This window comes from Neoarius graeffei, chromosome 11 (assembly GCF_027579695.1).
Source record: "Neoarius graeffei isolate fNeoGra1 chromosome 11, fNeoGra1.pri, whole genome shotgun sequence".
Classification (NCBI taxonomy): Eukaryota; Metazoa; Chordata; class Actinopteri; order Siluriformes; family Ariidae; genus Neoarius; species Neoarius graeffei.
Genome location: NC_083579.1, coordinates 44902241 through 44916810, shown reverse-complemented (window position 1 = coordinate 44916810; position 14570 = coordinate 44902241). Strand labels below are relative to the sequence as shown.

The 14570-nt window shown below is 41.3% G+C and overlaps 1 protein-coding gene across 1 annotated transcript in view; it reads left to right on the top strand.

Annotated features, from left to right (window-relative positions):
- The window catches only part of plcb2 (phospholipase C, beta 2), a 62214-nt gene that overhangs the window by 29710 nt on the left and 17934 nt on the right, over positions 1 to 14570 (top strand). The window contains exons 18-26 of the mRNA XM_060933993.1: positions 1370 to 1521; positions 1992 to 2156; positions 2331 to 2430; positions 2548 to 2652; positions 2792 to 2847; positions 3074 to 3131; positions 3273 to 3830; positions 4329 to 4512; positions 5916 to 6045. Coding sequence (XP_060789976.1) covers positions 1370 to 1521; positions 1992 to 2156; positions 2331 to 2430; positions 2548 to 2652; positions 2792 to 2847; positions 3074 to 3131; positions 3273 to 3830; positions 4329 to 4512; positions 5916 to 6045 — 1508 coding nt within the window. The remainder of the gene's footprint in view (positions 1 to 1369; positions 1522 to 1991; positions 2157 to 2330; positions 2431 to 2547; positions 2653 to 2791; positions 2848 to 3073; positions 3132 to 3272; positions 3831 to 4328; positions 4513 to 5915; positions 6046 to 14570) is intronic.

Below are 14570 nucleotides of genomic sequence, written 5' to 3'. Positions count from 1 at the left end.
TTCAGAGAATCTGGAAGAATCTCTGTGCGTAAGGGTCAAGGCCGGAAAACCATACTGGGTGCCTGTGATCTTCGGACCCTTAGATGGCACTGCATCACATACAGGCACGAAATTATTATTGGAAATCACAAAATGGGCTCAGGAACATTATCTGTGAACACAATTTACTGTGCCATCTGCCGTTGCCAGCTAAAACTCTATAGTTCAAAGAAGAAGCCGTATCTAAACATGATCCAGAAGCGCAGACGTCTTCTCTGGGCCAAGGCTCATTTAAAATGGACTGTGGCAAAGTGGAAAACTGTTCTGTGGTCAGACGAATCAAAATTTGAAGTTCTTTATGGAAATCAGGGACGCCGTGTCATTCGGACTAAAGAGGAGAAGGATGACCCAAGTTGTTATCGGCGCTCAGTTCAGAAGCCTGCATCTCTGATGGTATGGGGTTGCATTAGTGCGTGTGGCATGGGCAGCTTACACATCTGGAAAGATACCATCAATGCTGAAAGGTATATTCAGGTTCTAGAGCAACGCATGCTCCCATTCACATGACGTCTCTTTCAGGGAAGACCTTGCATTTTCCAACATGACAATGCCAAACCACATACTGCATCAATTACAGCATCATGGCTGCGTAGAAGAAGGGTCCGGGTACTGAACTGGCCAGCCTGCAGTCCAGATCTTTCACCCATAGAAAACATTTGGCGCATCATAAAACGGAAGATACGACAAAAAAGACCTAAGACAGTTGAGCAACTAGAATCCTACATTAGACAAGAATGGGTTAACATTCCTCTCCCTAAACTTGAGCAACTTGTCTCCTCAGTCCCCAGACGTTTACAGACTGTTGTAAAGAGAAAAGGGGATGGCTCACAGTGGTAAACATGGCCTTGTCCCAACTTTTTTGAGATGTGTTGTTGTCATGAAATTTAAAATCACCTAATTTTTCTCTTTAAATGATACATTTTCTCAGTTTAAACATTTGATATGTCATCTATGTTCTATTCTGAATAAAATATGGAATTTTGAAACTTCCACATCACTGCATTCCATTTTTATTTACAATTTGTACTTTGTCCCAACTTTTTTGGAATCGGGGTTGTAAAATTGACAGCGTAATCTTTATATAAAATTGTCGTAATCCACACCAATTATACAATCTGAAGCCTATCAGTAGAGTTTCACACAAGTGAGTTTCCTTCGACGTAAATTTACATAAACCCAGTATCCAGGATATGAACATTTTTCCTTTTTGGATTATTAACCTTATTTTCATGGATAACACCTCTGGTAAACAATAACCAGTTGAATAAATGAGGCCCATTGTCACAGTGAAATGAATTATAAACTTAATTGGATGTGCTTTGATATGTAGATTTTCCCATGCAACTGAACATGGCACTGTTCGAGTATAACGGGAGGACTGGGTACCTCTTAAAAAATGATGTGATGCGGAGGAATGACAAGACATTTGACCCCTTCACAGACAAGATTGACACCAATGTGCCCAACACACTCTCAATCAAGGCAAGTCAGCTCAATTTAAACACTGGATCCTAAGCTTACAGCTAGCAGTGAGCATCTAATAAAAAATGTACAGCGATGGTTCCTGGCTCTATGGTCTGAAGTAAATGTCTAAATGACCGTAATAAATTGAAGACACTATTGAACAGTGGTCATTAGTCAAGCGTGTATTTGAGTGTTCTATAGCGACTTGCTATATTACTGCGTAATATAATAATCGACTTTCTGGTCAATTTATCCAAGTAAACTGGCAATTCAGTGTATAGAGAAGGTATGTTTATGTTGTATTCCTTTTTCTGACAAACAGAAAAAGTCCTTGGTTTGTCACTGATTAAATGTAGTGATTACTGATTATCATTTATAACAGTGTCTTCACATTTCAAGCATTTAAATAATATAAGGAATCTTGATGCATTTTTATGTTTTGTAATAGGTTTTGATGAACATCTCCACTCTTTCCCATGTGTTTACAGATCTACTCAGGCCAGTTCCTGTCTGATAAAAACGTGAAAACAGCAGTAGAAGTGGAGATCATTGGCTTGCCTGGAGACCCAAAACGCAAATATCGCACCAAAAACACGGCCACACCAAATGCCATCAACCCTGTATGGAATGAGGAGCCCTTTGTGTTTGAGAAGGTGTGGAAATATATTTTAAATGCCACATATTTAATCATTTAATCAAAAAACGATAACTATGATTTTTTTAACCTCAAAAACACCAGAAATTTCAAAAATGCCCAGAACATTTCTCTTATATTATTTTGCAGTTTGAGTTTTTTTTAAACATGTCTGATGTCTCTTGGCAAACAGATTCTGTTGACAGAACTGGCTTCAGTCAGGATAGCGGCTTATGAGGAAAACGGGAAATTCATTGGGCACAGAATTATTCCCATAGATGCCATCCAATCAGGTTAGTGAAAAGAGTTCAGAGTCCTACATTCAACATCTGCGGATTGACAAATTACAAAATATAAACTTAAAAAAATGTCCTTCTGCTTTGTGTATGATATACTGTGTGTGTGTCCAGGATTCCATCATCTTTGTCTGCGTAGTGAGAGTAACATGCCTCTGATGCTGCCTGCTCTGTTTGTCTACATTGAGGTGAAGGATTACATCCCTGCTGCGTTTGCTGGTACGCACAACCACAAAAGCATAAATAAGTTCTCTGAAATATTTACATAAAAACTTCTCTAAAATAATTACTTTGAGTTTTTCCAAGTGTTTTTTTTTAAATCAGTGTTATAATTCTGTCTGCATGTTTGTGTTCTCAGATTTCACAGACGCTCTCTTCAATCCAGTGAAGACCACAAAGCCTGCAAAACAGGAGGCAAGTAATAACTGCAACACAGCATGCGGTTACACACAAAATTGGCGTTTAGCTTTAAGATCACACAAAAGTTTACACTAAAAAAAAACCTTTTACTAATTCTACAGAATAATATCTATATATTAGGAAATGGTTGATGCCTGTCATTGGCAATGAAAGCAGACTAAAGTTTTGTCACATATTGTGGCAGGAGTCGTTTATCTAAATAATCTTAATTTGCTTCCAGAGTGCTAACTATGTAAGCAAATATGAGATGCCTGGTGCAGCAGCTGTTCCAGCCACAGGTAAGAAATATACACAAATGGGGTATGTTGCATTAATCAGAGATCAGCATCATATTAAATAGTAAAATTTGCAGACTAAATATTTATAGCCTTTCACTTTTTGCATTTATAGACCTTTTTCCTCTAACCATCTATTTACAGTGCCTGAGGTTGATAAAGCCCCAGCAGAGGGCGATGCTAACCCTGCAGAAACACCTGCTTCAGATGCAGAGCCTAAATCAGATGCCCCAGAGTCCACTGACGGAGAAAATCCCAAGTCAGATGACCAGCCAGAACCAGGGGATCAAGAACCACAAACATCTGAAGCTGAGCCAAACCCTGAGGCTCCTGCGACCTCAGAAGAGGCTCCTCCATCTGAAGCACCTCCACCCACCGAAGAGGCTCCTCCCACTGAGGAACCTCCATCTTCTGAAGAGCCTCCGCCCACTGAGGCACCTGCACCCACAGAAGAGGCTCCTTCTACTGAGGCACCTGCACCTTCAGATGAGGCACCTGCACCTTCAGACGAGGCACCTGCACCTTCAGACGAGGCACCTGCACCTTCAGACGAGGCACCTGCACCTTCAGACGAGGCACCTCCACCTTCAGACGACGTACCTCCATCTTCAGATGAAGCACCTGTACCTTCTGACGAGGCTCCTGCAGAAACTCCTGCACCATCTGAAACCCCTGAGGCAGAGAATCCCGCTGATCCAAATGGTGAGCCCACTGCAAATGTGGAGCCAGAACCACAAGTTAATGCAGTTCCAGACTCTGCGGAGCAGGATGCTCCTGTAGTTGACTCTGCAGCACCTGCGGAGGTTGCTGCCACTGGTCAAAGTGCAGAAACCTCCACGGCAGCGGATGCTGCTGGTGCGGCACCTGAGGGTTCAGGGCTTTGTGGAGCTCTTGGTAGGCTGTGTAAGATGTGAACCAGAGCACAATAAGTTATCTTCCAATGGTAATGGCTTAACAATACACACACCAGTAGATGTCTAAAGCAAAATATCCTATATACATGTATATTTCCTGTCAAATATATGTATGAAAAAATTATTTTAAAAAACTTGTACTTGCATGCTTGAACTTGTATTGCTTGAAATGACCTAAAAAGAATTAAAAATCCCACTGTCTCACTTACCATATTTGTCTCTCTGCTGTCTCTCACACAAAACCATTCACACTCACAACCTCACTCACAAACATGCACACACACAGAGCTGGCCTCTGTGACCTGTGATGAACTGCAGCAGCACAAGAACTACCTGAAGGTCACCAAGAAGCAGGAGAAAGAGCTGAAAGAGGTGGAAAAGAAGTTCCAGAAGAAGTCCGAGGAGCTAACTCAGAAATACAGTGACCTCTTCAAATCCCTCAAGAAGAAGACTTCACCGAAGAAGAATGAGTAAACAGAGAGCTACCACTGCTTTTATTTATTCAGTCCTGTTGAGAATATCTATTTCTGTGAATTGGCAATCTTGAGGGCGTGGATATTTTCCTGTGTCTTTGTGAACGTCGTGCTGTTGTGTTATGTGTTGTGGCCTGTGCTGTGATTTTGCTTTCTCTGTGAAAATGGTCTTAATCTGAATCTTCAATTAACCCCTTAAATGCCAATGATGACTCAGTACATCCAGACATGCATTTCTCACTTTCAGAACTACATGCCTATTAGTTTCAATACAGTTAGTGAACAAGTCATAATCACTGAATAATATACTTTAAGCTGAATAACAAAATACAATCTGTGGGTTTAAGGGGTTAAATCAGCTATGTGACTATAACATTACTTGACAATCATGCCGAGAGTAAAACTAATACATATATATATACTAGCAGGTTGCCCGGGTTTTGCAAAATTCTGGGTTGCCCCCAGACTTCCATGTCAAATTTGGTGAAGATCCATCGAGAAATGGTGATGTTAACCCAAGACAAACAAAAATCCAAACATCCACCTCCCAGGGGCCCACTGGGGACCCCCTGGGGCCCAAATATGGAATTTCTGAGTTCTGCCAAATTGTGGCTATCTCCTGTACCTACGTGCCAAGTTTAGTGAAGATATGTCAAGAGTTTGTGTTGATAAATGTAATGTGAAAGGCATTGAGGGATGGGGTGGGTGGATGTTGTGCCCCTCAGGGACCTCCCTGGGGCCTGTACATGAATTTTGTTTATATCTGCAAAATTTTGGGTCATCCCCTAACCTACGTGCCAAATTTGATGAAAATCCGTCAAGAAATGACGATGTTAACTCAAGACAAACAAAAAACAAACAAACAAAGATTACCTTGCCCCCCCCAGGGACCTCCCTGGGGCCCGTAGATGAATTTTGCTTATATCTGCAAAATTTTGGGTCATCCCCTAACCTACTTGCCAAATTTGGTGAAAATCCATTGAGAAATGACAACGTTAGCTCAAGACAAACAAACTTTGCCGCTTACTATATAAAACATGTGCGTGTGTATATATATATATATTATAATTTCAGAAAGAATTGTCAAGTGTACAATCCATGGATAGGCTACATTGGATAGTGAGTAACTGACACTGTATTGAACTGATCACTCAGACTGATATCTATAATCTGTGATCCATAAAGCAGGAATCTACTCCTAGGCATGATTAAATCCATTCATTCACTATTTTTTTATTTACAATTTACTATTATTTAAGCATTGGAGTTAAAGCAGTTCAGTGCACCTGATCACTTGTTTTCCTGTAAGTGTGTTTTCTCCAATCATTATTTTTATTGAAAAACCAAATTGACTGGGTCTGGGGAATTTGTAATGATTGACTCATTTCCTTGGTGTTCAGAGCAGGGGCTGAGGGGCCAAATGCAGGGCAAATCAATGAGCTGAAAAAAAAGCTGCAGACAGAGCTTCGATCACTGTGGGTGGAGAAGAACGATCAGCTGAAGAAGAAGAAAGAGCAGCATGCCTCTGAGGTACCAACCTGCACTTATTTCCACACCAAGATATTATAGATGTAGACTAAGTGCTCTTTTGCTTTTTTTAGAAGTTATTTAATAAATGCTTAACACTGCTAATATCGGTTCATAATAAAAGAAAGGTCATAGGGTCGAGTTAGCATTATGCAAAGTAGATTGTGTACTACTCTACACGTTCTAGATAGTTCATTCTAGTTTTCAGCAGGATTAACCTTTTGGCTTAGTTGAAGTGCAAATGAGGTTCAGCAGATAAATATTAATAGAGCTGAGTCCAACACAGTGTTAAAAAAAAATGCCTAGTTCATCATTTCCTTATCAGCAAACACTTTTGTGAGTGCTCTGATTATCAGAATGAAGGCAAGCCTGACTCATGAGTACTGAACATTGATGGTGTTTGTGTCTACAGCACAGTGAACCCATCCTTAGTATAGAGAGTCAGTTTTTCCTGCTTTAAATCACCTGATTCATTCATGTATGATGAATCACACGTTTCAGAGCAGGAAGAGTTTGAAGAATGCCTTGTCCAAAGTTACTTCCTTTAATAATAATAATAATAATAATAATAATAATAATACAATGTGTTTCAAAAGCTAAAGAACTGGCTCTTGGCCAGGAAAGCTGTTTTGAAAGCAGCACCAACACTTTGTTGGTCTAGAACCAAGAATTGCTTACATCAGGGGCTGGAGGCAGGATTCTCACAACTAACAAGACCAATGACAACTTTGTGACCACCATTTAAAAAAAAAACAGAAAAAACCCCAGAGTTCGTGTGGCATCTAGACCCTGTCCACACGTAGCCGGGTATCTGCTAAATTGAAGATATTTTTCTATGTTTTGGCCTGTCATCCACATGAAAACACATCAAAAACGAATATTTAAAAAAACTCCGGGCAAAGTGAAGATTTTTGAAAACTCTGTGTATGCCTTTTCGTGTAGACAGAGATAACCGGAGTTTTGCGTTTTAGAACGTCACAATCTGCGCCAAAAAATGACAACAAATCTGCCCTGACGTCAAACGTGCGACCTTTGTTTACTGCAGAAGCCAGATTAAGCATGGACAAAGAGTAATGGATCAGAGTAGTGCCTTGAAAGCGTTAATTATTGTGCAGGTGCTATTTACATGTTTAATTTTAGAAGCCCAACTACTGATAAGATTCCCAATCAACGTTTTCTTGCGTCTTTTGAAGTTTATACTCCAAAATTGTGTTTAGAAGCAATTCTGTCTCCGAGTCTGTCCAGACGAACGAGCTTGGCGCCATGTTTTATGTTTAGGCGGAAGTGACGCCAACAGAGGGCTATTCTGATGTGATTAGGGGGTAGGATTTGGGGAAATAATGCCATTTACAGGTTTGGAATGCTTATGAATGTGATTGAAAACGCAGATGTTCGGTTATGTGTGGAAGGGATTTTTTTCGAAGACGAGGTGGTGTGGATAAAACATTTTTATAAACGGAGGGGGGGAAAATGTTCGGTTTTAAAAATACCCGGCTACGTGTGTACATGGCCTCAGTCTCCGTTGGTTTATTTGTTTGTTCTCAGTAACTTAGCCTTTTGGGAAGTAGTTTAAAACTGAGTGAGTGTTTGTTGCTTGTTTGAGCTTTAACGTTCTTGGTGTTTAGTTAAGCTAAATATTGGTAAACAATTAGCTGTTTGTAGATTTTTGTCTACTTGGTTCTGGTTATTAGTTACCAGTTCATTTGTGTGGTGCACGGTTTTGTGTATCACAGTTTGTTTGCCATTGTGTGTAGCCTGCATGTGTGAAAGAGAACTAGTGGCCTAGCCTGTAATTTCTTTGTGCCTCAAATTTTGATTGTTTTTGTAGCTGCTTGTGGCCGCTTGGTAGCCCTTTGCTGTGTATGGTATCCTAGCTTGTTTTTTTTTAAACCCCTATTGTGGCAGAATAGGTAACGCATAACTATACTTTTGTGTGAAGTGGGCATAGTGTTTGTACTGGTTTGTGAGTTTGAGTGAGTTAAAATGGCAACCCCTGAAGGTTTTATGACGAAGCCGTCTGAGGAAGTGTTGTCTAGTTTAACCAAGGTGCAACTCTGTGCAGTGGCTGAGCATTATCAACTGGCCTTAACTACTCAAGAGAAAAGCTTGAGAGAGACATTATTTCAGTCTATAAGGAGCCAGCTTATACTTAAAAGAGTGTTAGAATCAGAGGCTCCTCCTTCAGACCAGTTACAATTTGAGAAATTGAAGGCTGAGAGGGAGGCTAGGGTTCTTAGAGAGAAAGAGATGGACTCAAAGAGGGCTTTAGAGGTTCGCAAACTCGAGCATGAGCTCGAGTTGAAGCGTATGGAGAATGAGGAGCGAGAGCGAGAGCATTCTTTGATCTTGAAGAAGCTTGAGCTTGAACTGAAACAACCCATTCCTCCTGCCCGTCCGCAACCTGGTTTTAATGTCACTAAGAATATTCGCTTTGTCCCACCCTTCATAGAGAAAGATGTCGAGAAATATTTTTCTCACTTTGAGAGAGTAGCAACCACTCTTAAATGGCCCGAGGAGGTGTGGCCTCTGTTGCTTCAATGCGTTTTTATAGGGAAGGCACAGGAGGTGCTCTAAGTTTAGAACAGGCTATGAAGTATGAGGATGTGAAAGCGGCCATCCTCCATGCTTATGAGCTTGTCTCTGAGGCTTATCGCCAAAGGTCTAGGAAGACCAGGAAGACAGAACAGCAAACGTTTGTAGAATTTGCATGTGATAAAGAGCGTCTGTTTGACCGGTGGTGCTGTTCACAAAAAGCGGATTCCAGGGAAGACCTACGACAACTTGTCCTCGTAGAGGATTTCATGAATTGTCTCCCTGAGGCTGTGGCTGTCCACCTGTATGAACAGGAAGTGCAAAAGTTGAACGAGGCTGCTGTTCTTGCTGATAAGTTTGTTCTTACACATAAGTGTGTACTTGGTAGTGGCTGGGTAAGCCATCAGAACAGAACACGACCCCCTCCTAATAGTCAGCAACAGTCTGGAGGGGGAAATGATGCTCCGCGCTCATCTCCCCCTGCTAATGTTAGCTGTCCTACTACTAACAACACAGGGGTCATTTGCAACTATTGCAAGAAGGTAGGCCATATGAAATATGATCGTGTAGAACTTCGTAAGAGGAAAGAGAAAGAGAAGGCCAAGAGTTTTGGCCTGGTGGCTTCCTGTGGAAGTGCCCTGTCTTCTTTAAATAATACTCTGAGTGTTGGGCCTATGGTTGCTTCTAAGCAAGATAAATGTGAAGTTGATGCAGAGTACACTCCCTTTGTTACCAAAGGCTCTGTGTCTTTGCCTGATGGGCATTGTAGTGTGCCAGTACGTATACTAGTGCATCTCAAAAAATTAGAATACCGTGAAAAAGTTCCTTTTTTTCATAATTTAATTCAATAAGGTAAACTTTCATATAGTCTATATTCATTACATGTAAAGTGAAATACTTAAAGCCTTTTTTGTTTTAATTTTGATGATTATGGCTTATAGCTCATGAAAATCAGAAATCCAGTATCTCAAATTATTAGAATATTCCCCAAGATCAATCAAAAAAAGGATTTACAATACAGAAATGTCCAACTTCTGAAAAGTATTTATACACTCAATACTTGGTTGGGGCTCCTTTACCATGAATTACTGTATCAATGCGGTGTGGCATGGAGGTGATCAGTCTGTGGCACTGCTGAGGTGTTATTGAAGCCCAGGTTGCTTTGATAGTGGCCTTCAGCGTATCTGTATTTTTGGGTCGGGTGTTTCTCATCTTTCTCTTGACAATACCCCATAGATTCTCTATGGGGTTCAGGTCAGGCAAGTTGGCTGGCCAATCAAACACAGTAATATCATGGTCAGCAAACCATTTGGTAGTAGTTTTGGCACTGTGGGTAGGTGCTAAGTCCTGCTGGAAAAGGAAATCAGCATCTCCAAAAAGCTCGTCAGCAGATGGAAGCATGAAGTGCTCTAAAATCTCCTGGTAGATGGCTGTGTTGACTTTGGACTTGATAAAATACAGTGGACCAACACCAGCAGATGACATGGCACCCCAAATCATCACAGACTGTGGGAACTTCACACTGGGCTTCAAACACCTTGGATTCTGTGCCTCTCCACTCTTCCTCCAGACTCTAGAACTGTGATTTCCAAATTAAATGCAAAATGTACTTTCATCTGAAAAGAGGACTTTGGACCACTGAGCAACAGTCCATTTCTTTCTCTCCTTGGCCCAGATAAGACACTTCTGACATTGTCTCTGGCTCAGGAGTAGCTTGATATTAGGAATGCGAAAGTCGTATCCCCTTTCTTGAAGATGTCTGTTCATGATGGGTCTTGATACACTGACACCAGCCTCAGTCCACTCCTTGTGAAGCTCTCCCAAGTTCTTGAATCAACTTTTCTTGACAATCCTCTCAAGACTGCGGCCATCCCTGTTGCTTGTGCACCTTTTCCAGCCACCCTTTTCAGCAATGACCTTTTGTGGCTTACCCTCCTTGTGGAGGGCATCAGTGATCATCTTCTGGACAACAGTCAAGTCAGCAGCCTTCCCCATGATTGTGGTTGTGTGTACTGAACTAGACCGAGAGATACACTGTGTTCATACTGTTTTACTCAAACTCAAAATGAAATATTCTAATATTTTGAGATGTTTTTTTAATGTTTTTGTACTGTATGCCATAGTGATTAAAATTAAAATAGAAAAATGCTTGAAAGGTTTTAGTTTATGTGTAATGAGTCTATAATATATAACGTTTTCTCTTACTTAAATAACTGATGGAAAATATTGAACTTTTTCACAATATTCTAATTTTTTTAGATGCACTAGTATTAAGACACTCGGGCAGCTCAGTCTTTTATGCTGTCTGGGGTTTTGCCTTTGTCTGACAGTACTTCCACCGGAACACATGTTCTAGTCAGGGGTTTGGCAATGACTCCTGTTCAGGTGCCATTACTGTACATCGAGTTTGTCTCTCTTCAAAACTGGTCAATGGTGATGTGGTGGTGGGAGTTCGTCAGTGTCTCCCTGTACCAGGTATTTCATTTATCTTGGGCAATGATTTAGCTGGGGGGAAGGTTTGGGGTAACACCGAGGCCGTCTCGCCACCTGTTGTCTTTGATTCGGTGCCTGAAGTACCACCAAAGCCTGATCAGTGCTCACGGCGGCATCCTGATGTGTTTCCTAGTTGTGCTGTCACTCGTGCCATGGTAAAATGTGGCCTTGATTCTGATTTGGTGTCTCTAAATGACATTTTTCTTACTAAACCTGATGTTGTGTGTAGTGGTTCTTCACCATCACCTGTAGGGGAGCTAGAGACTACCAACACTAACTTGGATGACTCCACTGGAGGTGGTGATGACTCAGATGTTGAGAGTAAGTCTGTGAGAGTAGCCCCTCCTTTGGGAGTGATTAATGGTGAGTCAGAAGTCACAACTTTGAGTTTGAATGAGCTTGAGCGCTGTTTTTTGCCTGACTTGTTCAAGGTTTCACGTGAAGATTTGATTAGAGAGCAGTTGATTGACTCTTCTCTTAAACCTTTATTTGTTTTAGCATCTCAAGAGAAACCTGAGGATGAATCCTCCTACTTTGTACAAGATGACTTGTTGTGTAGAAGGTATGTATTTCAAAAAGAGACTTTTACCAACTCTTTTGTACAGGTAGTAGTTCCTTGTAAGTTCAGGAAAGCAGTGCTAGATCTAGCTCACAACAAAGTAGCTGGACACACTGGAGTGCAGAAGACATATGACAGGATTGTGCATTGGTTTTATTGGCCTAAGTTGAGGAAAGATGTTGCCTCCTATGTAAAATCATGTCATGTGTGCCAGTTAACCGGCAAACCTAATCAACAGATTCCTGTCGCGCCATTGCAGCCCATTCCTGTAGTGTCCAATCCTTCTGAACACCTCATAGTTGATTGTGTGGGTCTATTGCCTTGCTCTAAGGCTGGACATCTTTATCTATTGACAGTGATGTGTCAATCTATGCGTTATCCTGTAGCATATCCACTTAGGTCAATGACGACTAAATCTGTGTTGAAGGCTCTTACCAATTTCATGTCAATTTTTGGTATTCCAAAAGTCCTTCAAAGTGACAGAGGGTCTAATTTCATGTCAAAACAGTTTGCTAGGGCATTATGTCAATTGAAAGCCAAACATAATATCTCAAGCGCTTACCATCCCCAAAGTCAGGGTGCTCTCGAATGTTTCCATCAGATGCTCAAGTCTCTGTTACGGTCTTACTGTGTAGAACTTGGGTCTGATTGGGAGGAGGGTCTCCTTTGGCTTCTCCTAGCAATTAGGGAGGTTGTTCAGGAGAGCACGGGCTTTAGCTCTAATGAACTAGTATTTGGACATGCTGTGAGAGGGCCAACTGCTGTCTTAGCTGAGGAGTGGTGTACAGCTGAGACACCTATGAACATGTTGGATTATGTTAGTGGATTTCGCTATCGTTTGTAAGCTAGAGCTGCTGCTAGACGTAAACTGGGTAAAACTCAGTCCAAGATGCAATGTCTTTATAACCTCAGGGCGAAACAATGTAGTTTTAACCTTGAGGATAAAGTTTTAGCTTTGTTGCCTCTTTTGAATAGTCCCTTTCAGGCTAAATTCAGTGGCCCGTACGAAATTGTGAAATGTTTCAATGATCACAGTTATGTTCTTAGTACGCCAGATCGGCGGAAAAAGGTGCAGGTTTGTCATATTAATCTTTTGAAACCTTATTTTTCTCCCTTACCAGTTGCACCTGTTGGATTAATTGCCATTACGCCTCTAGGGGGCTCTAGTGATCCAGATCATGTGATCTCTTTGGCAGATAATGGTTCTGAAAGTCTTGATTTTGTCAGTGAGGAGTCTAGTGAGGGCGTGAGAGGTCCATCACAGGCGACTGTGGAGGGTCGTCTGTGAAATTCTGAGTTCCTGGCACAGTTAACTTTACATCTTTCCCATTTGAATGATGTGGAGAAAACAGATATCATTGGGTTGATTGAGTCTTTTCCTGCTCTGTTCCCTGATGTTCTGACCTGTACATCTGTGATTGAACATAATGTTGGTGGAGCTTTGCCAATTAAACAGCATGCCTATCGTGTCAATCCTAGGAAGAGGGAATTGTTGCAGAAAGAAGTAGACTATCTGTTAGCCCCGAATCTTGCTGAACCTAGTTTTAGTGCATAGAGTTCACCCTGTTTATTAGTGAACAAACTAGATGGGACCTTTTGTTTTTGCACTGACTATCGTAGACTGAATTCAGTTACAAAGCTAGACTGTTATCCATTACCTCGATGTGATGATTGCATAGACCGTGTTGGCTCAGCCAAATTTGTGAGCAAATTTGACCTTCTAAAAGGATATTGGCAGGTCCCTTTAACAGCCAGGGCTAAAGAATTATCTGCCTTTTGTAACATCTGATAATTTCCTGCAGTATCGTGTTATGCCATTTGGGGTCAGAAATGCTCCCGCCACTTTTCAAAGGCTCGTCAACCGGGTCTTGGCAGGTATGCAGGGTTGTGAGGCATACCTTGATGATGTGGTTCTTTATAGTACCAACTGGACTCATCATTTAGACCAGATCAATGAACTTTTTACTCGTCTTGCTACCGCTAATCTACCTATAAACCTTGCCAAGTGTGAGTTTGGTAAGGCTAGTGTTACTTATCTTGGTAAGATAGTTGGTGGAGGACAAGTTCGACCAGTAGGAGCGAAGATTGAAGCCATATGTAATTTTACTATACCTGAGAACCGCTGGGAACTCCGGAGGTTTCTTGGTATGGCAGGTTACTATAGGGCCTTCTGTAAGAATTTTTCTTCTGCCATTACACCTTTGACAAACCTTCTGAGTCCTAAGGTTCAATTTAATTGGTCTTCCAGATGTCAAGAAGCATTTAATAATGTTAAGCTTTTGTTTGCTTCTTCCCCTGTGCTATCTGCTCCAAATTTTGACCGTCCTTTCAGTGTTGCTGTTGATGCCAGTGAGAGTGGCGCTGGAGCAGTTCTGTTACAGGTAGGATTAGATGGGGTAGAACACCCGGTAAGATACTTTTCAAAGAAATGTAATCACCATCAGCAAGCCAGGTGGAGAGAGAAGCGCTAGCTTTAATTCTTGCAGTACAACATTTTGAGGTCTATTTGGGCTCATCTTTGAGTCCAATAGACATTTTCACTGACCATAACCCATTGGTCTTTATTGATCGTATGCAGAACCAGAATCAGCGCATTATGCTTTGGAGCTTAATTTTACAACAATATCCATTAAAAATTCAACATATCAGAGGCAAGGACAACATTGTGGCAGATGCGTTGTCCAGAGTCTAAAATCACATGTGTTGTTGTTTTTTTTATTTCTACTCTGGTTATGTAAAGTTCTGTAGTATGGGTGTTGGTTAGTATGGGTACTGATGTGTTGCATTTCCCTAGTCCTAGGGAGCCCCAGGATTTGGGATAATATGGCACAGGAGGTCTTTTATTTATTTATTTATTTATTTATTTATTTTATTTGTTTGAGGTTTACTTATAGCAAACCTCTTAGGGAGGGAGGTGTGACGCCCATCAGCACCCCCTTCAGGT